The 25866-nt window shown below is 38.9% G+C and overlaps 1 protein-coding gene across 6 annotated transcripts in view; it reads left to right on the top strand.

Moving 5' to 3' along the window:
- Positions 1 to 25549, top strand: part of sorbs1 (sorbin and SH3 domain containing 1) — a 38011-nt gene extending 12462 nt beyond the window's left edge. For 2 of the 6 annotated variants that reach the window (XM_079473585.1, XM_079473586.1), the window contains exons 6-25: positions 39 to 186; positions 654 to 790; positions 1416 to 1476; positions 1626 to 1700; positions 3170 to 3199; positions 3301 to 3397; positions 3900 to 4014; positions 10206 to 10255; positions 12329 to 12510; positions 17607 to 17692; positions 18192 to 18362; positions 18485 to 18531; positions 18646 to 18760; positions 18856 to 18981; positions 19268 to 19462; positions 19852 to 20400; positions 21035 to 21133; positions 21650 to 21834; positions 22461 to 22567; positions 23106 to 25549. In XM_079473585.1, coding sequence (XP_079329711.1) covers positions 39 to 186; positions 654 to 790; positions 1416 to 1476; positions 1626 to 1700; positions 3170 to 3199; positions 3301 to 3397; positions 3900 to 4014; positions 10206 to 10255; positions 12329 to 12510; positions 17607 to 17692; positions 18192 to 18362; positions 18485 to 18531; positions 18646 to 18760; positions 18856 to 18981; positions 19268 to 19462; positions 19852 to 20400; positions 21035 to 21133; positions 21650 to 21834; positions 22461 to 22567; positions 23106 to 23173 — 2643 coding nt within the window. In that variant the 3' untranslated portion in view covers positions 23174 to 25549. Of the gene's footprint in view, positions 1 to 38; positions 187 to 653; positions 791 to 1415; positions 1477 to 1625; positions 1701 to 3169; positions 3200 to 3300; positions 3398 to 3899; positions 4015 to 5379; positions 5464 to 10205; positions 10256 to 12328; positions 12511 to 14979; positions 16345 to 17606; positions 17693 to 18191; positions 18363 to 18484; positions 18532 to 18645; positions 18761 to 18855; positions 18982 to 19267; positions 19463 to 19851; positions 20401 to 21034; positions 21134 to 21649; positions 21835 to 22460; positions 22568 to 23105 lie in introns of all 6 variants that reach the window. The other 4 variants (XM_079473589.1, XM_079473587.1, XM_079473584.1 and 1 more) reach the window with 4 other exon arrangements.
- Positions 25550 to 25866: the final 317 nt, after the last annotated feature.

Genomic DNA, 25866 nt, shown 5'->3' with positions numbered 1-25866 from the left:
AGTTAAGGAAGAGTCAATGTTTTCGTATGTCTCTTTAGGTGGACTCACCTGTAGATGAGAGCAAGTGTCACCTCACGTCCTGCCTTGATCCACAAAGTGCTATTAGCTTATCAGCCAAAGTGTCCTCTTCTTACCCCCCCACCAGCAGTGTGAACCCTACAATCGTCTTGCTGCATCACGGCAGAGGTAAATACTACAGCAGCATCTCAATACTTGATCTGATATTAAAAGTAAAGTGTTGAAATGATACACAAATGAAAACAGAAGGGAACAGAATTTTAGGGACTGTTTGTTTCGCTGTTATTATTACTGGGGTGCATTTATGCATACGTGATTCGTTATGGAATTATTAAATTGAGCATTTTATAAACTGTAGGAATGATTAAAGGCGAAGATCACAGCTTGCATTTTTACCACTATTACTATAGTGTGCAAGAAAAAGATAAACGCGCTCATTTGGATGGGATGAAAATCGGAGCACCACAGGGGAAACGAATGCCGTTTGAATAGTGCAAATATAACAAATCATTCATTTAGACATTCAGAGACCTCGAGATGTTGACATGCAAACTTGTTACTAATTGTGTAGAATTATTAACATTTCGTTTTGGGTTTGGTTATTTATGATCTGTGTTTGTGGTCACACGTTTCAGAAGCTGTTGCAGATAAGGACAGTGGCCCTAACCGGAGCCCTGCCATCAGCCAGATAGCTCCGGCTGAGACTCTAGTAGACATGGATGGCAAGAGAATTATACTGTCTGCTCCAACAGCACCCAGAGTCCCAGTGCGGGTAAGACCAGCCCACTTCGAGTGTTCATCTGCTTATGTTTTGACTACATGTATTACATTTACATTACATTTACGCATTTGGCAGACGCTTTTATCGAAAGCCACTTACTTACATTGCATTGTCCTATACAATTGATTCTAAGTATATCCCCTGGGACGGAACCCACGACCTTTGCATTGCTAGTGCAATGCTCTAACCACTGAGCTACAGGAAAGAAAAGGGGTAGTTCACCCAAAAATTTTAATTCTGTCATCGTTTAATTACCCTTGAATTATTGAAAACCTGTATATGTTTCTTTGTTCTGCTAAACACTAAGGAAGACGTTTGTAAGAATGTCAGTAACCAAGCAGATCTCATCCTCCGTTGACTCCCATATTATTATTATAAATAAAGTATTTATTTTCGCTACTATGGCAGTAAATATGGATGAAATCTGTTTAGTTCTACCAAATATCTTTCTCTGTGTTCATCAGAACACATACATTTATAAAGGTTAAGAGCAATCTGAGGGTGAGTAAATGATGAAAGAATATTCATTTTTGTGTGTACTATCCCTTTAAGTGTCCAAAAGCTTATTTAAATGAAAGACGCTGTGTAATTGCTGCACACTGTTCTTTTACATCAGAACACAGAGTTATCGAAGGACTGGTACAGAAACATATTCAAACAGATCCACAAAGTCCCAGGTAAAGCTGTTTTTTTTTATAATCACATGTATTTAATATGTTTGTATTGTCGCTTTTTGGTGTGCACGGAGTTTGGAAGAGTCCTGGTCACATCATAGTGTGTGTTCATTTTGTCAGTGTGTGTTTTGTCTTGCATTCATCTTACTCAGAAACTGTCGAAGAAAATCCATATCGTCCCACCTACATATTTCCTGAGAGCAATGACAGGCCCCTCAGAACCAGAGGTACCTTAGTCATAGTTTTTTTAATAGTAATCATTTGTGGCATTCGGGTCTTTAGAGCCTTTATGTGGTCTTTGTAATTTATTAACCTTAAGCAGGTCTTGACAACCAGAATGAAACTGACATGTATCACTAACACTGTTAGTCCCTGTGCATTGATCAATAAATGCGGTTAACACTGAGCATCCAGTGCTTACATGATAATTGTCAGTTGGAGAATATCAGATACATTTCATACACTGGACCTTTAACACGTTCCCATTTTTTATAAATAGGAACACCTAACAACTCGCATAAAGTCTATTAACTGTGTCCTTGAACACTGAGGTCCTTGATGTTTTTGTCCAGGTTGACCTTGCTTGTCTAATCTCCTGAATCAAAGATATCATGAATGTACAATTGAAAAAACAAATAGCTTTTTTGTAAGAAACAATAAACACTTAGAAATATTACAAATAAGTGTTGTTGGTTGTTTTATCAGCATGATTTATCCGTTCTTACACACACATGTGCATAACCATAGTTCTTGGATAGGATACCAGGTTAACCAGGCTTAGTCCACTATGCAATACTAATAATAGAATGCAAACAATGTTTGTACACTTTGTTTTGAATCGATCATAAATATCGATAGATGTTGTATAGTGTCAACCGTTTCATTGGCACTTATAGCACTTTAAAAGCATCATAGTGCTCAAGGTAATACCACACCACAGTGTATTTAAAACGTATAGATTGATAGCCTCTATTTTAAAAGCTCTCAATCCTCTGTGATGTGTATGATGCTTGTGCTTGTAGAGAACTATCCTGCTGAATTATTAAAGGCATCACAACACAACTAATGGCTTTGGTGAATCTATTGGATTAGCAATGGGATGGTCTGAAACACTCAATTCATCTTGTATTGATGTTATCTATAATAGTATGAAAATAGTTTTAGAAACGCTTGGGTTCTGCAAAAAAAGTAAAAAAAACATTTTAACTGCTTTGAATTAATGTTCTAGTGTGGAAAATGCTCTGCTGTGGCAATAGTGCCATCTACTGGTTAGATTGGTCTGTAATGTGGCCTCCTGGACTTGATGATTGGCTGATAATGACTTCTATAAATATCACACTAATGCCGGTCATTTTCACCTACTATATATTGAATGTTTACAATACCCCCTGGAGATGAAGCATTAGAGCACCGTCTAATGTATTGGCATGTGGTATATTTTGGGCCTTCGCTTTGTGGAAGTAGGGGGAACAGAGCTAGCTGTCACAAACGTTTAATATTTTGGGCCTTTTTCTCTAGCTAGGAACTTGATGCTATGTGACAACTAGCTCTGGTCCTCCATTACAATAAAGTGTATGTTCTTAACAAGTTTTAGTGATTGCAAAGTGAAGACTTTCACTTTGTTTTCAATATAAGCTTTATGTATTCGTTCATTGTTTGTGTTACACCCAATGATTCTTTTTCTTACCTTTTATAGATGACAGCCCAGCATATACAGCAGAGGATGGTAAGTGTCACTTTTAATTGTTTATTCAATTTAATAATTCATGCATTGTTATTTAAGGTGAAGCTGGGCATTAACTTTTAAATTGCAAAACATATTTTAAGTGTGGACTGTTCCTCGCTCAAAGAGTGCAGCAGACATGAGAAGCTCAAAAGGACAGATGCCCGTGCCAACACGCACATCTTCCCTAAAACCTCACAGGTGAGATGTGACACTGTTTAGCAAATATGACGACTTATGAAAAAGATTGTAGCACAGGGGTGGATGCCATCATTAAGGTGTGAATTCTTACACCAGGCTGGTGTTGCCCAACATTTCTTCACATGGTCCCAATATGTGAACATCATTTATCACACTGTCAAAATAAGCAGATTCTGGCTTGGAGAGTTCACTGTTCCAATATTCAATAACTATAACTGTGTGTCACCTCACCACTTAGGAGAAGTTGTTGATGTTTTAAAGTTAATTTACTACAGTTCTAATGTTACTATTTATTATGTAATGATATATATATATAACAATTTGATATTAATACTGCATATTTTCAATTCATCTTTGCCTGTTAGACAATTTTGGTAAAAAACATACTTTTTAAACATAATCTGCACATGTGATAGCGCTCATCCAAATCTTTTCCTTTTGAGTTGCCATGGCGACTCTCCACCTACCTTCCTGTATCACTTGTTTCCATGCATCCCTGCAGGAACGAGTGGGAGCCCCCTGACAAGAAAGTAGACACCAGGAAGTACCGTGCCGAGCCAAGGAGCATATTTGAGTACGAGCCAGGAAAGTCTTCTGTACTGAAGGTGGAGAGAACGGTATGACGCTCTTTGTACATGCATGTTGTCTGAGTGCTGTTGGTGGTGGAGACCTGTGCATGCTGTCGCTGCAAGAGCTATTTTCTGCCTGTTTCACGTAAAAGTACAGCATACTTACAGATGTGTCTCGCTCTATAATTGTATTAAGCGTATACATGCATTCACCCTAATTCTTCCGTTCTGGAAATCTCCAGGTTGAGGTTATACATAGCATGTTCTTTTCTCATCATACAGTGCACACGTAAAGTACAGTACTGTTAAATACATGCATGAGGGGAAAACTTCATGATTGATGGTGACCAAACACATGGCAATGTCCAGACCAAGCTGAGAATGTGTGGACTGTAGGCTGCTGTTTGTCGTGGAAGCTTTGTTGCATTTTTTATGATTGAATCTTGTTAGTATGACTCATTCTTGGATCTGTTGTTATTGCATAATGTCTTTCTGATGACATACAGCTGTAATAGGTCTACTGTGGGGGACATGCAGTGAGTTTTGGAGCCTTGTCAATGAAACATTTAAGGCAGGAACAATGTGTGATCTAGGCCTTTCTAATTGTTAGGGAAAGTAATTCAAATGGTATAGGTCAGCTATGATCTAGGGCAGAAGATAATGTGCTTCTTCTTCATGTGGATTAGCATTGTCCTTCTGCTCTTCTAAAAGGCAATTTACAAATGGATTTAAATATTATTTCATATAATATTAGGTGGTACAATTATGTTAATATTATTTTTATTTAAAGATACACTTAGTATTATGCTAATCAAAATTTAAAGCTGAATAAAGATATGACACTTTTTTTTATCTGACTGGAACTGGTGCCATCCTGTTAAGATTACATGACGGAGATGCTAATTATACAAATAATGGTATGAGTTTAATTCTATAGCACATTTAGAGGCTTTTTTAAAGCAATATGCAGCAGAACAGACAGGTTTTTTGGAACAGCAGAACAACGTGTGTAACGTTTTTGAGAATTGTTGACAAGTAACAAAACATATAAATTTTTCATATAAAAACTTTGTTTTTAATGATCTCATAAAATGCAATATGCATTTATATTTTCATGGCTTGTTGCTTATGTAATTTACCTCTTCCATTATCTTTGCTTCTGTGATATCTTTATTTCTGTTTCCCGTTCCTTCGACCGCTGAGAAAACACAGATGTTCCTATGTCATCAAGCGGCAAACAAATCTAATTCATGTTTGTTTCTTCCGCTGTCTGAGACCACAGCCTTACTATCTGAGATCATGAGGGCGAGTTTGTGACATTATCATTCAGTCTCATTGTCTTTGTATTCTGAATCATCTCTTTCTGTCTCTTTTCCTCTTTGTCCTTCTTTACTTGTTGCCACCTTTCTGTAGCCTCAGGATGTAAGTCCGGAAGATGTAGATTTAGAGAATGAGCCATGGTATAGGTTCTTTTCTGAGATGGAGTTTGGCAAACCGGTAAGTTTGTGGTATTAACGTGACCACCAATCTCTCCTTCCCCCCCATCTCCCACTCCTACCGAAGATACTTGCATGTAATCCATTTTATTTTCAGGACCTTAATGTTATGAACCACCCTTATTCAACTTCCTGTATGGGAATATGTATGTTTCCCTTTATCTCTGTTACTCAATGTTGCTTGTAACTAACAATGACAGAGGTTATCCAAGAAGTGTTGTATAGAAGCTTTAATACAAATAAATGCATTAAATAAATTAAACTACTGGTGATGTACATTACAATAAGTTTGCAACCAGAAAGATCATTTCAAAGGGAGAAGATGTTTTTAGACAAGATAAGCTCAACCTCTTAAATTGATCGCATGCATCCTGATGATCTTCTTTTGAATATATATTTTCTGGTTGTTACTACTCTTCTGCACTGTATTGTACGTTAAACATACAGTATGTCTTGTAGGTGTGGATCACCAAAAAAACTACTTCAGTAGTCAGTGTACTATAATTTTGGCCGCTTCAGCTGTCATCTTTGTAGTCACCTTGTAATCACTTTATATGATGTGTTGTACACATTACCCTGGCTTGAAATGCACAGCGGGCTGTGATGCAACTAGTTTTGGAAAGATAGCATGCCCAAGCGATTCCCATGTGCTAAACCCTGTTGCCTGTTTTCAGCAGCGTCTCTTAGCAACATTGTCTTAAAAGTTGACCTCTGCATTATCAGCTTACTTGCCAGATTTCCTCAGCCACCTTAACTAATGCACAAGCTCATAGCGTTCTGCAGGAGACTTTCCGGTCACGGCGATTACTTTTTGCTGTGTAAACTTTTTATCTGACCTTGAAGTGGGTTGGGGATAAGTAAGGCGTTGTAAGGGAGCATTGGCTTGTTGTCAGTGAGTTCAGTGAAAGATAGAAAGGCTGTTGCTATGCTATCAGTGGCACAGAGCCTGCGCCGTGTTGTCCTCAACTCAACACCTGTGAGTAAATGGCACATTTGTTCACACTTACTTGCTTATGGACACGTACTGTACAGTACTGTTCCGTGATACACCCCAAGGTGATTGGGTTGTGACACCCTGATCGCCTTGAAGGAACCTGTCATGCCGATGTTTAGCGCTTGGTTTGTCATACGCATAGATCTTGGATTTGTCTTGGATTTGTGTTTTAGGTAAATAGGAAATAACATGTCTGATCTGTAATTCCTTGTCATTATTAAATAGATGCTGTAGAGATGCCTGTTAAAGGGATAGTACGCTCAAAAATAAAATTCATCATTTACTCACCCTAATATCATTTCAAACCTTTATTCTGCAGAACATAAAAATATATTTTAAAGAATGTTGGTAACCAAACAGCATTGGACCAACTTCCATCGTATGGACACAAAACAACAAAGACATTATCAGAATATCTTCTTTTGTGTTTCACAGATAAAAGAAAGCTGCACAGGTTTGGAATGAACATTTTTCATTTCATCTCTTCACTATTTACCCATGATTAATTTATGATTAACTTTGCATAATATATATGGGTAGTTGACAGACTATGCAAATTTGGCAAAGATTTTGAACTTAAACCAACACTACAGATAAATCTCTTACGCTTTTTTATATGATAAGTATTAATAATATAAAACAATGAAATATGAACAGTTTGTTTTCAAAACTTTGCTATGTCACACCATAGGACACATGTACGATTTATTCGTCAAATTCCCAAATGCTTATCCTTACAATAAAATACAATACAAAATGACGCGAGGGTGAATAAATGATAAATTAATTTGGGGTAAAGAAATTTTTTTTTTGTTATACGGTTCTCTTTCATCTGTCATGTTTGACTGATATGTATGACACATCCTCAGAACTATTCTTCTGTCAGTGAAACCAAACCCATGAGTATGGGTCACTGAGTCACAGGCCACATTCCGGATGAGAAGACTCATAAATCTTACAATCAGCATCATGGCACAAGTTTACAGAAGGTTCCCCTTTCTCTCCATGGATCTCCATGTTTAGAGAAGAAGGTGAGGAGTCACCTCCCTCGAGAGCAGATGTCTTGGAGTCTGCTGATGTGCTCATGATGCAACGCACATGCAGTGCTAGTTTGAGATGCCTGTTAGAAATTGTCATTGGCTCAGTCAGATTTTCATAAAATGTAGTTGTTAAAGACAAAACTGTGTTTGTCTCATTCGAACATTTTAAAAGGGTGTTCGAATCTGCTACCAAAGGACAAACTACAAGTATCAGAGTACCATACATACCGTCAGTGTTTAAATAAGTTCTCAACACTCCAAAATTGACTGAGGTCACAAGCAGTCCCCACTGACTCTTAAAGCTCAATGACAGTATGACAAGAAGAAACTTTAAGCATTAAGTTGTTTGTGTGTGTACTGTAAGTGGGTTGGAGGTTATCTGAGACTACATGTACCCTGACCTGCACGGTGATTGACACCAGACCTTATGACAGTGACAAACAGAGTCAACCCGTCTCTGTGTTTACCATCATATGGAATGCCACCTATGCCACGGTATGTACATCTCCATTTCCGATATACGTCCTTTTGATAGGAGCTCATGTCACCAAGTCAGCCTTCTTGTTTATACGCCATAGACAGTGGACTCAGTTTAGTACATGTTAATGTAACCGTCCCATAAATGGTGTCATAAGCCCTATTTGTTCATGTGGTTAAGTTGCATTGCAAGCGCACTCACATTGTAAGCTATTTATAAAACAGGAAAGTTGTAAATTTTCTTGTGTCATCTCCTGCACCTGTTAGGAAACAAGCACATGAAAATGAGCGAACATTATTTACACTCTGTTCCACTGACAAGAATTAACAATCAGGGGAAAGGAATTTGCATCCTAGGAACTATTGCGGTAAACATCGCTCAAGGTTTATTGCATGCTTCAGCTAAACCAGTGAGGTATATACCCTAATAACATTAAACATGGGATTTTATTAGTATTTGCGTGTTTACACTTGTAGGAACACTCAACGTGATTATTTTTTATAACGGATATACTGAAATCAGAGAAACACATTTACTTGGCTGCATTACTCTAAAGTCTGACAAGTCCGGATGCTGTTTCCAGAAAAGACCTTATATGAGAAATTCTATTTTGGTTGCCATTTCAAATAACGTAAGGCTTTGAAATATTATCCACTGAGACATACTGTGCACGTCACTTTCACCCACCGTCTCCGTGGGTCACGTCAAGAATGTGAAGTACCCGGCTTAAGTCTCACTTCTGACAGTCTTGGCTTTGCTGCATTGATGGTTTGTGAGTCTCTGGCTTATAAACCTTTATGTTCCTTCTGACTAATAAAATCATAAATTGACATTGTTTTTATACTATATTGTTTTAAGCACTACTGTCAGATACAGGATATGAGTCCGTATGGGGCTTCCTGTTACAGTAGAATGGTCTTTTGTAACGTGTGGCAAAGTAGTGTTTATATCCGCTTTGATCGCTGTTCTAACAAAACTGCATATTTTCACTTTCTTATCACTTTATCTTATCAGCTGCATCACACAAAGGTATTGTAGTGGCTGTCAGAAGTATTTAGATTAAGATGCCTGCCACTTTAGATAAGGCTTTCGAGCATGCTTCCTGTTTGCTATTGCTTCACGTCTGTGCCAAGGCCTCTTGGGATGCTGCGCCGGCTGCTTTGTTTAGAAAAAAAGGGAAAAGAAAAGGATTTCAAAGCAACTTGTTGTGTTCCTGTGTAAACAAAACATCTAGAACGTACAGTGTATAAATAGTGTTGTCCATACTGCCTAAAATTCTTATACAAAGCCTGTATTAATTCCCAAAGGTTATTTGTGATCCCCTTCAACCTAGCAACCAATGGCATGATGAATGGATGTTGTGGTCAGGAGTTGTGCTTTTCCTCTGTCGGTTAGAGAAGAGAGGGTGCTCGTGGGGCGCAGGCACGCATGTGGCATTCCTCTAAAGGGACATCGCAGGCTGGGATTGTGCAATCGTATATGCAAACATGATCGGCGCTGTTTGTCGGGAGGCGTGCTGTCACGACAGCTATTTTTATCATCAGTGACGAGCACATGGAGAGGAGCAACAGAAACAGTGGCCTAAAATTAGCCATCTCTAAACTGGCCCTGGTGAATGGCTCTTTCTGATCTGCCATTGAGAGTTGCTGCCCGGCAATAACAGCCACTCTTCTTATTGGCTCAGCGCGGCCACAAATTATGTGAACTTCCTTTGACGTGCTATTAATATCACCTTATGAATCTAAACAGCATGTCAGTGGTATTCCTAACAGATATTTGTGTAAATCTGTTTGCACGTGTGCCTACGTCTGCGTCTGCCCATGTCATTTGGCCTGCTTCCCACACCAGCTGGTTGATTGTCTCCTGGTCTGGTCAGCCAGTAATGAGAGAGTGACTCAGTAGCAGACAAAAGAGAGGCACAGCGAGAGAAGGAATCTGATTGGTGGAAGTGCTGACAGCCCCCTCCCAAAATGGGCGCCCCTCGCTACCCCCGCTAATCCCACCCCTTGCTTCCAGACGCTTGTTTTCCCCCCCAACTTGCATGCAGGCCAAAATACTTGCTTGCTGCTTCACGCTACGCTTCGTCCAGAGGACCTGTGAGTTTCGGACACAGCAGAAGAGAGTCGCTGACGCTCGCACGCCCGACTGACTAATGCGCCTTCTCCTTTTCTAGCTGCCAGAGAGTCAAGCCCGTGGAGCTATCAATGACTTCTTTGTTTGGTTTGTTGCAGAGTGCCCCCTCTTTCAGCCCTTTGGAAACATCCTCCGACCTACAGCAATAGTAAGTCAATGCTTCTTTTTCCTTCTCAAATGTTCCTCTCCTCCATTTTCTATGCCCTTGTAAAATGTGGGCGTGTGTGTGTTTGTGTGTCTGGCTCTGAAGCCTCTGTTCTCAGGGAGAGCTGTCATGGGCTGGGGAGATTTCCCTCGTTTCCTTTTCTATTTCCTGAGCGACCATTTGCAGGCTGGCCAGCGCGTGTGTGCGTGCGAGCGATTATTCGTGTGTTTGTGGTCGGGGTTCATTGAAAGAGAGGGCACGGATAGTGCATGGTGATAAATTCCATTCTAAAACTAGAAATGTTTTTCAGGCGAGACAAGAAAGCTTGTTCCACTATCCCATATACCCCAAATCTGAGTCATTTTGGAGTGACGTTTTCCCTGGAATGTGACATTTAGGCGATCGTCATCACAACACTGATGTCACTGCATTATTATGGCCACAACTTCTTTACATGTTTACTGATTTGATGTTGGGTTGAAATGAATATTATTGCATTAAATATATCATTTTGAAGTGCCTGTGAGGAGAACATTCCCTTCTCAATGTTAATATTTGTAAAAAGGTAACATATAAAGCATGTCTAACAAAAATGCAATGAATTTAATCTTTCATTATACATTTTTACTTAAAAGTTATAGATTTGATAAATTCAGCAAAATGTAATGTTAAAACATACTGTAAAATGAACGAATTAATTGTTTTGAGCTATTTATATTACTCTTTAGAATCTGGCTCAAGCAATTCTCTTTGATGTTCGAATCTGAAGTTCAATGTTTTGTATTGTTTAAGCCACATGGTTCCCTTCACCTCCCCTGTTATAAATCAGAAGCTCAACTTGTTCATCCAAAGCACTAAACCCAAAATATGCTCTCATGACTTGAGGAATGTCTGAAAGACAAGCCCATTATATGTGTAACCTCCAGGGAAACATACCTCTACTTTATGGTTAACAGACCGAGGTGCTATCCTTGAAAATGAGCCAAACAGCATGAAAATACCTCGAGTGGCTGTTGGGAAACGAATGGTCAGATAAATCTGGTAAGAGCATCCACTCGCCAGCAGTTGTCAGACAGCTGCTCAGGTTCCTTAGATTGGAGCCAGTGGCGTCTGGAATGACGTGTGCTCACCTCACATGTCTCCAGCGGAAAGCATCTGATGCATTCCGGGTGTTACGTCACTCATGGCCACTTTAAAATGTATAGACTGTGACTGAAACGCCTAGGAAAGCAGTCACAAGAACAGTGTTGTGTTCACACGATTGACTTTTAATTGAATAATGACCCATGTATGTGCATCTAAAATCTTTGTCATGGTGTAGATTTCCTCCCAAATCACTTTATAATAGGGTGTTGAAACTCAGATAGGCTTTACTGGACTCTAGTAGACAGCTCATAATATTACTTCATAGTGGACTGCGACGTATCATATAGATAAGAAATTTATTTTTTCTTTCATACTTATTTGTAAAGATTATACAGTGTGACTGGAGTTTGTAATGTGGAAAAGCTGGACACAACCCTTGAAAGTTACTTCATGGTTTGCTGTAAGAACATAATTTATATGATTATCTACTGTGTGCATGTGGAAACCTTCATGCATGTTTTTAATAGGATGCCACACAGGCCTCTGTGGAATGCTGTGATAAGGGCCAGAGCAGCTGGTGCTGTCTCATCTATATCGAAGAGAGAACACAGGCTGAAAAAATACAGAAGCAAACCTCTCAAGCTTAAGACAACAATACAAAACAATATTTATTATCAAATGTGTAAATACATATAAATATGGATATATTTTGAATATAAATGTTAACATTAAACTTGAAAATGAAGCATTTACTCGATTTGCGCCGCACGCATTTTTTGTTCAATAAGATGCTCTCTTATTTAATAATGCTGCAACCTGTTGGTGCATAGGAAATAACAAATCATCATTGATTTCTTAAGTGTTCAAAGGATGCCCATAAACAAAGCATTTGTTTATTTTCCATCCTTTAAACAGAGCACTGTTGTTTTCAGACATGTAGCAAGAATGTGATGATTTATGTCACATCTTCATATCTCTATTTTTGCACAGCTCAACCTGCAAAACAGGCAACGACAACGGTGACGCGGATAAGAGGGACGGCTTGTCTGCCGGTGGGCAGGCACCTCCAGAATGTGATCGACACATTTACAAGAGTGTCCTGGAGGGCGGCGACATCCCACTGCAGGGCTTGAGAGCGCTTAACAAGCGCCACCCCAGCACTTCATCAAAAGGTAGGATTCTAATTTATAATTTATCCTGACCCAAAACAAACCCTTATTGTACTTTAAACAATTTGATTTTGTGTTCAAAACCTGTTTTTATATAAATAGTCACATTTCTTTACACTATTTTTAAGTAGAATCATACCTGTTGAGCTTTCCTCATCTCAGCATTTACCACATTCCTGCCTTCACAACACCACACAAATAACACTGCTCATTTGTCTTTCTGTGTTTCGTGAAAGCTGCTCATTACTCACAGTTGACACATAACAGATGTCCGGTTCGACCTTTGGTCTTTCTCTCTACACTTGCTGTTATGATCTGTTAGCCAGTGTGAGCGCACAAGATTCGGCTTGGTTGGGTGTCCGACTGCTTTAGAAGTGGACAGTGGTGTGGACAGGGCTTGTACTTGGAGATGAATGGGTAGGAATGATGGGAGAGACTCACCCTACGCAGGAGATAAACATGCAGTATGTTCAGGGGTGGTCAGGAATGAGGGGTCAACTACTCGTGTAAGGTCAACCAATGGAATGCGAGCACATGTGACCAGGAGCTTGGGTTGGTGGGGCGAAAGCAGCACACAACAGGGTTGAAGATGCCGACTGGAGCTTTTAATACCCAATTTTGGTTCATTTGGTAAACATGACCAAACTTTTTTAAATTATAAAGACATTTAGACATACATATATAAAACTAAGGGTAACACTTTACGGTGATTTTAGTTTTTCTTTCCTTTTGTTCCCACAGTATGTTTTTGAGCAAAATGTTGTCCTTAAAAAAAACGTTTGAGGCATTATTCAGTCAGAAGCCATTATTCTTGTACAGCTTTTAGGAAGCCAGGTGTTTCTTTCTTCAGTGTGATCAGATACTGTTTGTTTGGTTAATCTGTGTTTGGTTCTGATCTTATTATGCAACCTCAGATCTCTCCCGACTGTATTTCCTGTGGAAGTTAGTGAGCTTTCTTGTCCTGTTAGAGGACTCTAGGAGGTACTTACATGAGTTTATGACCACATTCGGAGTAAAGTATCTGTCTTGGAGCGGTTAAGGGGAGTTTGAGAGCACTAAAATGAAAAAGCATATTGTCTCTTTTGGACCAAACTTCAGAATTGGAAACAGATGGCGCATTGAGAACTCCTTGCGAGTGGGAATATCAAGTGAAGTGCTACATTTTTACATTATTCTTGTACCACCTATTAGTTATTGTTAAATCTATTTTAGTTACAGAACATTCTGTGCAAGATCATAATATCTGTGCTGTAGTGTGAGTTGAGAAAAACTATCGTAAACTTTCAGACCCGTTATTGTATTGTAAGGGATAGTTCACACAAAAATGAATGAATGAATAATGATGTAATTAATTACTCTCTAGTTGTTCCAAATCTGTATACATTACTTTGTTTGAACACAGAGAGAGATATTTGCACAGATGCGTGTAACCAAACAGTTCTTGGACCCCATAGGAAAAATGACAATGGTAGTCAAAGGTGCCCCAGAGCTGTTTGCTTCCTACATTCTTCAAAATATCATTTGTGTTCAACAGAACCAAAAAAGTTATTTTCCGACCATGGTAGTCATTGGGGTCTAAGTACTCTTTGATGGAAGAATTTTTAGGTGAATATGCCTTTAACAATTAAATACTAGTACCGTAGATTCTTTCACACAAATTACATTGGTGTATTTTACAGTGTCGTCACATATTATTTATCCAAAAGTTGTTTGTATAATTTTTAAAATGCCATTTAAACAGTCCTTAGTTAAGTGCAGCCGTTCAGATTTGTCCTACACGATTATTTTGAAAAATTATTAATGATAACAATATTATCAAAATACCCAATAAAATATTTTTAAAAAGCAAATACATCTGTTTTTCTGGCGTTAATCACACTTGAAATATGAATGCAGGGAGACAAAGTGAGTTTGAAAGCATTGCGTCTGCAAAACTTAAAACAGATGCTGAATTATTTATGAAATGTATAGAATTAACAGCATAACGATAATCATGGTTTTAATATCATGGGTATTGTCGATAGCGGTATATTGTGATGCCCATAGGGGCAAAACGGAAAGTATCTTTGAGTCTGAAAACAGCTAAATTAAAATAAATTTCAAATGAAACGCACTCATTATACATATGTACTTATTTTTTGTGTAACTTTCTTATTTTGGTTCTATATCACAGCTTCACAAGTTTGTTTTTACTTTCATTTAATTTGTATATTTAAGCTTTTTAATAGTTGAATTAGCAATTTAAAGGCCATATTTAGCTTTATTATTAACTGTAATAAGCATGTGTTTATATGTACTAAATGCACAACACTTATTTGAAAAATGGACCTATTTGTACATATTATTTCTTAAGATTTAGCCAAAAAGTATAATATACTTTTACATGTCGTAGTTGTCTGGGGCCCTTGTATTTGTGCCTGTTGTGAGTGTAATCTAATGCCCTGTTTGTTCTGTATCCTGCATGCCTGCCAGTGGATTATAAAGGTGGGAATGGCTATATGATTTCACCCAGCTCATCTGTAAATAGTCACTCAGTTATTGCCAGTGATGTACTAGCTTTTCAATATAAGACTAAAAAGTCTTTGTCGGCCGCCAAAGCCTGCATTCCTCAAATCCTTCCTTCTAAGTTTAAGCCCAAGCTATCATCGTCTACTGATGAGAGCCAGGAGAGACGGACAGAGCCGACACAGCGCCCCAAAGCACACAGCTGTGAGGATCTACACGAAGAGGCATGCGGCTCACGGAACGGAGATACGACAGACAATGATCACAGGTTGAACTCGCCTTCCAAGGGTAACTGTTCACCTGAGAGCAGGAACCTTCATAAAAATGGACCTGTTTTGGGGTCTGTGAGAAGTACGGCCGAGTTCTCCGCCCTCTATCGGAACATGCATAACATTCAGAGGCCAAGCTCCCTGGGCTCGAGCTCCCACGGTAGCGTTCGCTGCCTGGCTTCCTATTTCGAGAAGCCTGGAGATGACACCACCACGGAGAGGATTGAGATCATCCCACGGGCTGCCGTCACATACCAGGTAATGGAGTTTGAACGCATCATTCAGTGTTCCAGCTTTGCTCCCACCCGCTCTGCCTCAATGCCCATACTTCCTAGCAGCCCAAGCCCCTCCCAAAGCCCCCCACCCACTTGCTTCCTCCAATCAGCTGTCTCAGCTGAGACTTTGGTCATGCCGGGGCCTGCACATGCTAACGATTGTCCAGCTATGGAGGCAGAGAACCATGAGGAACCTTCTGTTTCACCAGAGTGCACAGTCAAAAATGAGGAGAGACACTTTTTGAGAACTGACTCTGTTTTGGAAAGTGAGAGAAAATTGGAAGAGAGAACCAGTTGTACACATGATGCTGCCAAAGAAAACTCCTCCAGTGATTCCTCAGAACCCACAGGTCACCATCATCACCACGATTCATTCCCCCTGCACCTCAAACAAAGCAAGTGTAAAGGCACCTGCCCCGCCTCCTACACCCGTTTCACCACCATCCTCAGGCATGAGCGCCAACAAGCCACCACCCAGCACGAGAAAAGATGTTCTCCTGCGAAAAACTTACGTCTGATGGGTCCGGCCCCCTTCTCCTTGCGAAGATCTACACAGCTACACAGTCAACATGCCAAAAAGACTCTCTCTGCTATGAAACCCATGGCTGGAGACCTGACGGAGAACCGTTTCTTTTCTCCCAAACCAAGACCTGTCATTCCTCAACGCCTGTCCTCTTTGGAGGTGCTGGAAAGGCTTAGTAATGGAGAGGTCTCTCCCTGTGAAGGGTGCAACTCAGATGACCTCCCAGATGTGGAATGTTCAGAAGCCAGTAAAGATCACGCTGAAGGTGTCTATGCTGAGTGCCATGAGTATTCAATTCTCCATGCTTATGTTCGGGCATGACTGTGTCTGTCTGTGACCGCTCATCTTCCTCCAGCCTTTTCCTCTCTTGTCCTTCATCACGAACGACTTTACTTTTTCCATTTTTGCAGTGTGCACTGTGTGGCCAACTTTGTGTGGTGTGTAAACAAATGGGCATATTATCCATTTTTGTTGGGTTTGTAAATGTGTGTCATATCATTTCTTTTGTTCAAAGACTTTTTCATTACCTTTATAATGTATCAGGAAATTTGGGTTTTAATCTCATATACAAAAAGCATAGAAAAAGAATACATTGACTACAAATTGATCTCTTATGAAATATCAATATTAAGATGGTAATATTTTGTAGTCATTCTGCTGGGTCGTCATTTTAAACTGCACATGTGTTTTATGTCATTTTTTACCAAGCTTCCTTAAATTCTTCTCCGCTTCCAAACACTCCAATACAACATGCACACAAATTTTGTATGAATTTTTAATTAAATATATTAATAAAGAGGGAAGATTTCAATTGCCAAAAGTTGGAGATAATTTTCGGCCACTACTGAATATAGAACATACAGTATATCTTCTAAAAGTTTATTAAATTAAAGGTCATTTGGCTTTATTCTAAAACCTTGCAAATAGCTCAAATTGAGTTGATCTGAAATGCTAATTTTGCAATGGTGTTTGAGGCATTTTGCAATGGTGTAACACTGCCGTGAATCTGTTCTAAGTCAGGGTTAAAACACCCAAAATTATATTATTTAATGCTCATGTTTTATGTGTTTGTGTCACTCTTTTCTTTATACCAAATATAACATTATACATATCACATCACACATTTGTGGAGGATTGTCATAATGTTGTGTGTTTGCATGCAGTTGAGCCACAAATGTTTCCATGATGTTCTTTATTTTGGTATACAAAAATGGCTTATGCTTATCCTTTAGTTTGCATAAACAATTGTTATTTCTATAGTTTAAATAAAACATGTATAAGCCATATACGTATGTATACATAATTGGGTTATATAGGCTAACTTCATATATAGCCAACATCTTCATCTCTGTTCTGTTCAGTGTGATTGTAATGACATCACCCAAGTAGGCTCTTTCAGTGCTCTATGTATCTCAATGATGTAAAGATAACACGTATGCAATGATTGGGCAGGAATAGATTTGTATCAGATTTTGTTGTGAATAATTCTCACTGGAGCAGAAACTAAATTTTGCGTTTCTCAAACAGATTCCGATTCCTCACACCCTTTAAGCCAGGGAGATCATGGAGAGAACTCAGACGAGGCCGTCCGGAAACGTTATGGAGATAAAGAGGTGCCATATTTGTTTTGTTTATACTGTAGATGTATATTTGTTTAATATTAAAATAACATTTCCTGAGAATTGTATAAATAAATATAAAAGCTCTGACATGCTTATATTCCGATCTCCTGTTGTTCTAAGATAGCTGTATCGTGAGATTTGATGAAGTTTTTAGTTATGTAGTCACTTCTATAAATGATTTGAAGAAATAAAAAAATAAATTGTATGATCTGGATTTAGATAAATGTGATAAGAAATGTTTGAGTTCATATCTCATCTGTGATTTTCCTTTCTTATGAGTAAAGCTGGTTTCAAAACTTTTTAACAAGACTAGATCAAGAAAAAAAGAAGGAATCAGGTCATTATTGGTCAAGCTGGATAGGAATGGGACGTATGATGGATGAGTTGTGTAATAATAGTGGTTTTACAGAGACATTTTCAGCTAGAGGACACTGCTGTCTATCTATAATACAGTCCTGTAAGTGAATTTAAATGCAATTTCTTTCTCAAGAAAATGTTGGAAGAGCAGAGACGGCTGAAGCGGGAGCAGGAAGAAGCAGACGCAGCTTCTCGGAGACACGCAGGGCTCGTCGTGACTAATCAGCAGTTCATTACTAATGATCGCTTCGGTGACCTACTGGTTATTAATGAGAAAGAGAAAGAAAAGCGGAAAGTCACAGAGGTGAGAAATCTTTAAAATTATCATGTTTTCTGATTGTCTTTTTATGGGACACATAGAGCCACCATGATTTAATGGATGCATTACTGTAGAAGAGTGATTAACATAAATCCTACTGTCTGCAGAGGACTCCTGCTCTGGCACGATTTGACTTCAGAGCAGAAACTTTAAAGTAAGGTTCATTTTTCAGATTGAACCATTCATCATTCACTTCAAATTCCGATTTAAGTTTTATTCCGACACTATATTTCAAATGCAATCTAAACACACTGTGCTGTTTGTTTAGGGAACTACCCTTTCAAAAGGGAGATATTGTATACATCTACCGGCAGGTCGACCAGAACTGGTATGAAGGAGAGCATCATGGGAGAGTTGGAATATTTCCACGCAGTTACGTTGAGGTATGTGTACTTTTTAAAGTAGAATAGATTTTTTTGCATTGAAGAGTTTAAGATGTGCATTAAACTCTGTCACTTCTGTCCCGCCATTTGTCCAGATCCTGCCCCCAACAGAGAAAGTTCAGCCCAAAAAGTCTGCTCCGGTCCAGTTGCTGGAATACGGAGAGGCTATCGCTCGTTTTAATTTCAATGGTGACACAGCTGTTGAAATGTCTTTCAGAAAGGTGATTTAGCAGAGCTTATCAACTCACGGTTTAGTCTGATTTTATTTGCTTTGAATATGGTCGCTGCGCAATTGTGTTTTTTATTTGGATCTTTTGACAGTCATGGGTTTTATTGTAAATTATTTTAAGTTCTATTTTACGTTTTAAAAAAGCAAACTGTTCACCTGGGAACTTGACCTAGTACCCAGTGAAGCACACATTCACACTCCTGGAGGAGAATCAATCCTCAAATCTACAGCGTTTCATGTTTGCAGGAGCTAATCTAAAGTCTTTTGTCTGCCTGCAGGGGGAGCGTATTATACTGATTCGAAGAGTGGATGAGAACTGGTATGAAGGCAAAATTTCTGGCACTAACCGGCAGGGCATCTTCCCAGTCACCTACATAGAGGTGCACAAGAGACCCCGAGTGAAGAATGGAGTGGATTACCTTGATCCTCCGATCAGCCACTCGCCTCATAGAAGCACGAATGCCTCTCCACAGGTAAAAGCCTCACAATACTGATCAACTTTTGTAAATGGTTCTCATCACTCATTTATCTATATTTCCATTTTTTATGAGCTCTGATGCTTAGGGTTGGGAATCGAGAGCGGGTCCTATTTTAAATAGGGTTCCATTTTATTAAATAAACTAGTATACTTTTCTTTGATGGTTTTGGGAGTTCTATGTTCCTCTGCTGATTAAACTAAACATCATATAATCACAATCATTGTCTGCCATAAGAATTCAAATCAATTTTTTAATTTTACGATTCATCGTTTTTCTGTGATTTTTTTCTAATTTTTCTTATTGTTTTGACTATTTTGTTTCATATTTGCTTATCCTTTGTTGTTCCTTTTTTTCCATCTCAACCCCACCTTGTCCTCCAAAAGCCCATTCGTAATCGGCTCATCACCTCCCCCCTCCCTCTCCCCCGCTCCCCTCGTCGCTCTATCTCACCTGAGGTCCATGCCATCTCCAACGAGTGGATTTCTCTCACTGTGGGAGGAGTCGGCAACAGCCCCCCTGCTGCACCCACTCCGCCCCTTCCACCTCTGCCAAGCACTTCATACCGCTTGGGCGAATACCTGCCCCCCTCCCTGTCGGCCAGCCCTGTGCCGCCTATCGGCTGCAGCCCTTACTATGTCTCCCCAATGGCTTCTCCATCCTCCTCTCCTTTACCCCCACCCTATCCACCCCGCCCCAGTTCGGCCACCCCGTTCCTCACCTTTACTCCACCTCAAGGGGAGGACTTCCTTCTTTCCCCGCCCTCTCCCCGCCTCTCTCGCAGCCTGAGTCCATGTGGGGGCGCTGGGCTTGAGGGTTGGCTTACTGGGGGTAACAGGTTGGATCAAGAGTTACAGGAAAGAAATGGGGCAGAAATAGACAGGGCTGGCAGCCTCCGCAAGGCTCCTTACAGCAGAGGCAATAGCCCAGCAGAGGTATCTTCTGCATGGTGTGGTGTGTTGTTTAAGGTCCCGATTATGAATAAGATTACAGAAAGTCACATTTACACTGGCACAAGCTGTAGATCTAATAGGTAACAATAAGTGACCCATCAGATTAAAGTTAGGAAGTTTTGAGCCTGTTTAATGAGAAACCAATGCATGAACTTCTGTTTCTCTTCACAAAATCCTGGATATAAATCTCTTGCTGTCTGTTGTGAAGTTGCATGCATGTTTGCCACATATCTATAGGATTACAATTTTAGAGATAGTTTTAATTATTCAAAATAATAAAAAAATCCAAGTCCAGTCCAACTATAACAAAATGGAAAAAAACATGGGAAAAAATCCCTTGTTTGTACTGTATGGAGAATTGAATTCCAGCATGTTTTGACTCACGTTTGTTTGAGGTTTTATAAGAAGTGTAAGGACCACTACTAACATACAATCATATTATTTTCAGTTCTTTGGTTGATGTCGGGTTGTACTGAAGTCTTTTGCACACTGACCAAAATCAACTTTTACCATTTTGAGGAATCTTGAACCTCAACCTCAGAGATAAACATAAACCCCATTTTAAAAACACAAAAAGGTGATTCAATGATTCAATTCATGTTCCTTTTTCCTATAGCCAATAAAGAATGATTTAGAATACTACGGGAGATCTTCAAGAAGTCCTGTCATGCTGTTTGACATTCAAGACAACAACATGAACGCCAATTCATTCACGGTAAATTGACTCGAAGTCATTATATTGTAACTGCACTTAGATGCCACATACATATCTATTTCTTCATCTTTTTCACCTGTATTGAGTGAATATGAATGTTGAATTTAAGCAGTTTCATGATCTGTTCTGATTGGCCTTTACAAAGCCAACATATCCATCAGGCTCACTGTTTTGTTTCATGTGAATATTATGTAATCCTGAAACTCACCCCTATAATGCATGTCAAAACTCTGCCTTGCACATAAACCAGTCCTATATGCATTTGGCTTAAATTTAGCTCCTTCATTCACTCACTGTGTTGTCTCACTCTTCCATGCCTGTCCTCCGGAAACTACCATCACTCCCGGCTTTCCTGGTATTAATGGACATTCCCTCCTTTCTGCACTGTTACTTACCGGAATCCATTCCTATCTTCTCTAACCGCAATGCTCCCTCCTCAAAACTCAATTTCCATCTGAATGACTGACTCTACTTGGTTTGTGGCCACTTCTTGTGCTGACCCTCTTCTACCAATAGGAGGCAGTTTGTAATGAGATCATGAATATTGCAGAAACCTCAGTGAGGTACTGCAGTACTTTGTCACGCCCTATAGACTCCGCCCACCGACTACTGTCTCCTCCCAGTAAATGCTCTCTCATCATTTCCCAGCAACCCCTGTCCCAGAGCAGCAGCCCTGAGCCTGGACGCATGAGCTGTGGAATGTAAGTACGACATACCACACCGTTTGCATCTGTGACTTTACTGTATGTAGTTTACCAGAGTTTTCACTGACTCACAAAAATGCAAGATACACATTTCTCTGGGTTTGAAAAGATAGTAACTCAGGGTCAAGGACCTTTTGATAGAGGGGTAACTTTAAACACTGGGTTAAATTGACGTAAATGGATCTGGCAGACAATTTTATGCAAAGCGCCGCAGGGCATTCAAGTAACACATCAGTGTTGTAGGTGTGATCCTTGGGCTGGAACCCACAACCTTTGCATTGCTATACCAAATGAGATACAGGAACATCCCCAATTCACTACAGCCAATTCATTATCTAAAGTAAAGTTGAGAGCATGTTTTCTGCTTTTGTATTCCAATAACTATCCAGTTGTTTATCTCATTGTTGATATTCTCTCTGCCGGCTATTTGGCATGGCACAGTGCCAGCTCTGCAGTGTGATGTCCCATGAATCCTATCGTGTCACACACACAAACACAATATTTTCAACAGCTTTTGCTCTGAACTGACATCATGGTCTTTACATTTGGTCAATACGGTGTGATTTTGGGGATTTGTTTTCAGTGTTGTTCAATGAGTGATGATGTGTTGTGCTCTGCTGTAGATTTCAGGCTCTGTACAATTATGCGCCTCAGAATGAGGATGAGCTGGAGCTACAGGAAGGAGATCTGGTCAACGTCATGGAGAAATGTGATGATGGCTGGTTTGTGGGTATGTCACAGTACTGAAACTACAGAAACTCACGTCTTGAATGTGAAATTATTATCTACAAAACGACAGTGCTACTAAATCAGCTTGTAGTACTATCAAACACTTTTATATAGTTTTATAGACTCTTTAAAATACGACTACTTTTAAAGTGATAGTTCACCCAAAAATGAAAATGGTGTCACACTCTTGCCATTCTTCTGCAGAACACAAAAGAAGATATTTTAAAGAATGCAGCAGCACCCCTTCAATTGTGCTGACAAAAATCAATGCAAGTTAATGGGTGCCGTCACTGTTCATCAAAATGCTGATAGGATTAAACAATAATCGAAGACAAATATCTTAAAAAATGTTGCTTCTTAAATCAAGTTATCTTGTGAAGATTTTTTTATAAATAAAAATAGACAAAAAAACTGATTAAGAAAATAATTTTGCTCTATTTCTTATTCTCTAATGTGATATTGCCTATGTACAACTTTTTTTAAACTATGTCCTGCAGATATAGAGATTCTAAGATACTGTTATGTTTTTACCTGTGCAGGTACATCGAAGAGGACAAAGCAGTTTGGCACTTTCCCAGGGAATTATGTTAAAGCTGTTCATTTGTGATGCAACATCATTGAAGAAACGCTTGTGTGTATGAAGAGATTCTAGCGCTGTGCTTAATAAGCTGACCATGTTTGGGACACTCAACAATGTGTTGACATCAAATGGAGACATCTCATCCCTACCCAAATTGGCCCAGGTGAATGTCTAGGTATGTGATAAGGTTTGCGGCATGTTAGCACGAGACACAGTTCAACAGTGGATTATTTGGAATCGCTGAATGATGTATTTTAGCCTTTAACCGGTTAGTACATGTTTTGCTTTTTGAAATGCTCAGATTCAGATAAAAGCCATTAATGTAACTTTCCCATGAGTGTGAGTACGTTTACAGCTGCAAACTGTACTGAAGTACAATGCAAAATGCTTCATCACATACCTGACATTACAGAAAAGCGTATTAAAGTTTAACATTTATTTTTGCTACAAATGCAGACATTCAGTGTGAGCATGAGGCTTGGCGGTGTATTGAAGGCATCTGGTGTTTAGGAATTACGGAGGTGATCATGGGTCAGAAAACCGTTGAAGGAAGTTTAACATGATGTTAAAAAAAATGAATATTAAATTGTACACTCCCATTGCTTTTAAAAAGAAATGCTGATTCATGAAAAGCTCTTTTAAAGAGTGGGATTTAAATGTATATTCTGTGTTGGGTTTGAAATGCTCTCAAAGCATTGGAAGAGACTATTATTACATTCTACAATGTGTTTGTCAATGCAAGCAAAGCTATTTGTAGACATCAAAAGCATTAAAGCTTTTTGTCAGTGTTAGTCATGTTAAGGAGGATATTGGCCTTTTAGCTTGTATGATGTTAAACAGCTATTAACATTATTGACTTAAAGCCAACAGAGAGTTGTGATGCAGCATGTTTTTATCTTCACAGCACTTACTGCATATACAACATTTCAGCTTGTGTGATCACAATTTAGTGACCAACTCTAACAGATCTAAATAAAAGTGTTGGTAACCAAATATTATTAGACTTATGTAACATAGTGATATGAAGGGCTAAAACTAATCCCAATAGAACAGAACAGAGCAGCTTTGCCTCAAAACATACTATTTATTTGCTCGAGTGGTGTATATTTTTCTGTTTCAATCATTCATTTTTGATTTGGTTGTACTGAAGAGTGTATTATAAGATAAAATGTTTTACAGTATCCTAATCCAGGTACCCGCTGACATTTACATAGTGTTATGGCTGGCAACATGGGACATTTGTTTGTGTGTTTGGATTGGACGATCCATATGAGATTCCCGTACCTCGTTTTCAAAGTGCCATTTACAGTAGAGGATGCTAAATCTGGACCGTCAAGTTTTATTCAGTTGATTAGTCTTCCTTACCTGAATGTAGTTCACATCTACTCCGGTTGTAGATTTGCTTTTGCTTCCATTTAAGAAGTATTACAAACTAGAAGACTCTTAGTCTATCCAGAAAATTACATTTATGTTTTTTTGAATAGCCCCTCCAATTTTATACGGTCCATTCCATGAAAAGCCAGAAATTGTGCTGCTAGAGCGGATGAGGATTATCTGCCCTCAGCTAAACGTGTATTTGACATTTGCATAAAACTTCCGTAATTCTAAAAGAGACATTGGAAAATCTCATATGGGCAGAAACGCATCATTAAAAGCATCTACTTTTTTAAATCAGTGGTTGTTGCTCAAACTTTTGTCAAGAAGTAATCATAGAATATCGGTAAGAAATAATTCCGATCTCTAGTATCTCTATAAACTTGAAAATATGCGTTTTGGTCTCTAGAACTGTTACAGTGTATAGCGTAGCATACATGAATGTAGTGTCCTGAGAAACCTGTAACATGAACAAAGTTGAAAATCTAAGTTTTCCTATTCTATCAAGAGTTGTAAATATGTAAAGTATAAATGAATGAAAGTGACTGAAGTTGCAGCAACCTCTATAAATATTACAGTTTATATTATATGAAGAATATTGGGAAAGCACAGAGATTTTCTTAACACAGGCAATCTCATGACTGAATGAGTGATTCTTACACTGTGTTGGAATATAAATGCCTTGTTCAGGTTACATGGCTCATAGAACTGTGCCTGGTTGTATTTTGATTTATTGTTATTTGTTGCCTAGAAGTAAACACATGTTAACATAAACGTGTGACAGGAGACAATTACAAAGTTCTTTACCACAATCACCGGAGTTATTCAAGAGTGTGATATGACACCTCAGAAGCGTAATGTATAATTATTATTTTATGATCTGTATGCAGAAGTCAGTTTTGCATTTTGTTTGTTTGTTTGTTTGTTTTTGTTCATTTGCAGTGCTGTTACAATTACAGTGAATTTAAACACTATTTACTGCTGTGATTTCCTCATTATGCAATATTTAATAAATAATATTACAGCGTTTGTCTGGCACGTTTTGTTTATTTATCCCAATATTCGAAGGGTTAGAGTTGATGTTAACAACATTCTACACTTTAAAACCAAGTCATTAATCAAAGAACACCTGAATTGGTGACAAGTGACTCTCAGCGTGACTCTACATTCAACTGCAATCTGCTTAAGATCCAGAATGGCATTGTTGTAGTGCTTATCAGGAAAGGATATCCAATATTGACCAACCAATTTAATTCAATCCACATTTATTTCTATTGCACTTTCTAACAATTTTGCATTGTTGCAAAGCGGCTTTACATCAAATACATATTACAGAGAAGATTACA

Source organism: Barbatula barbatula (genome assembly GCF_947034865.1).
Source record: "Barbatula barbatula genome assembly, chromosome: 14".
NCBI lineage: Eukaryota > Metazoa > Chordata > Actinopteri > Cypriniformes > Nemacheilidae > Barbatula > Barbatula barbatula.
This window is presented reverse-complemented; position numbering and strand designations above follow the sequence as displayed.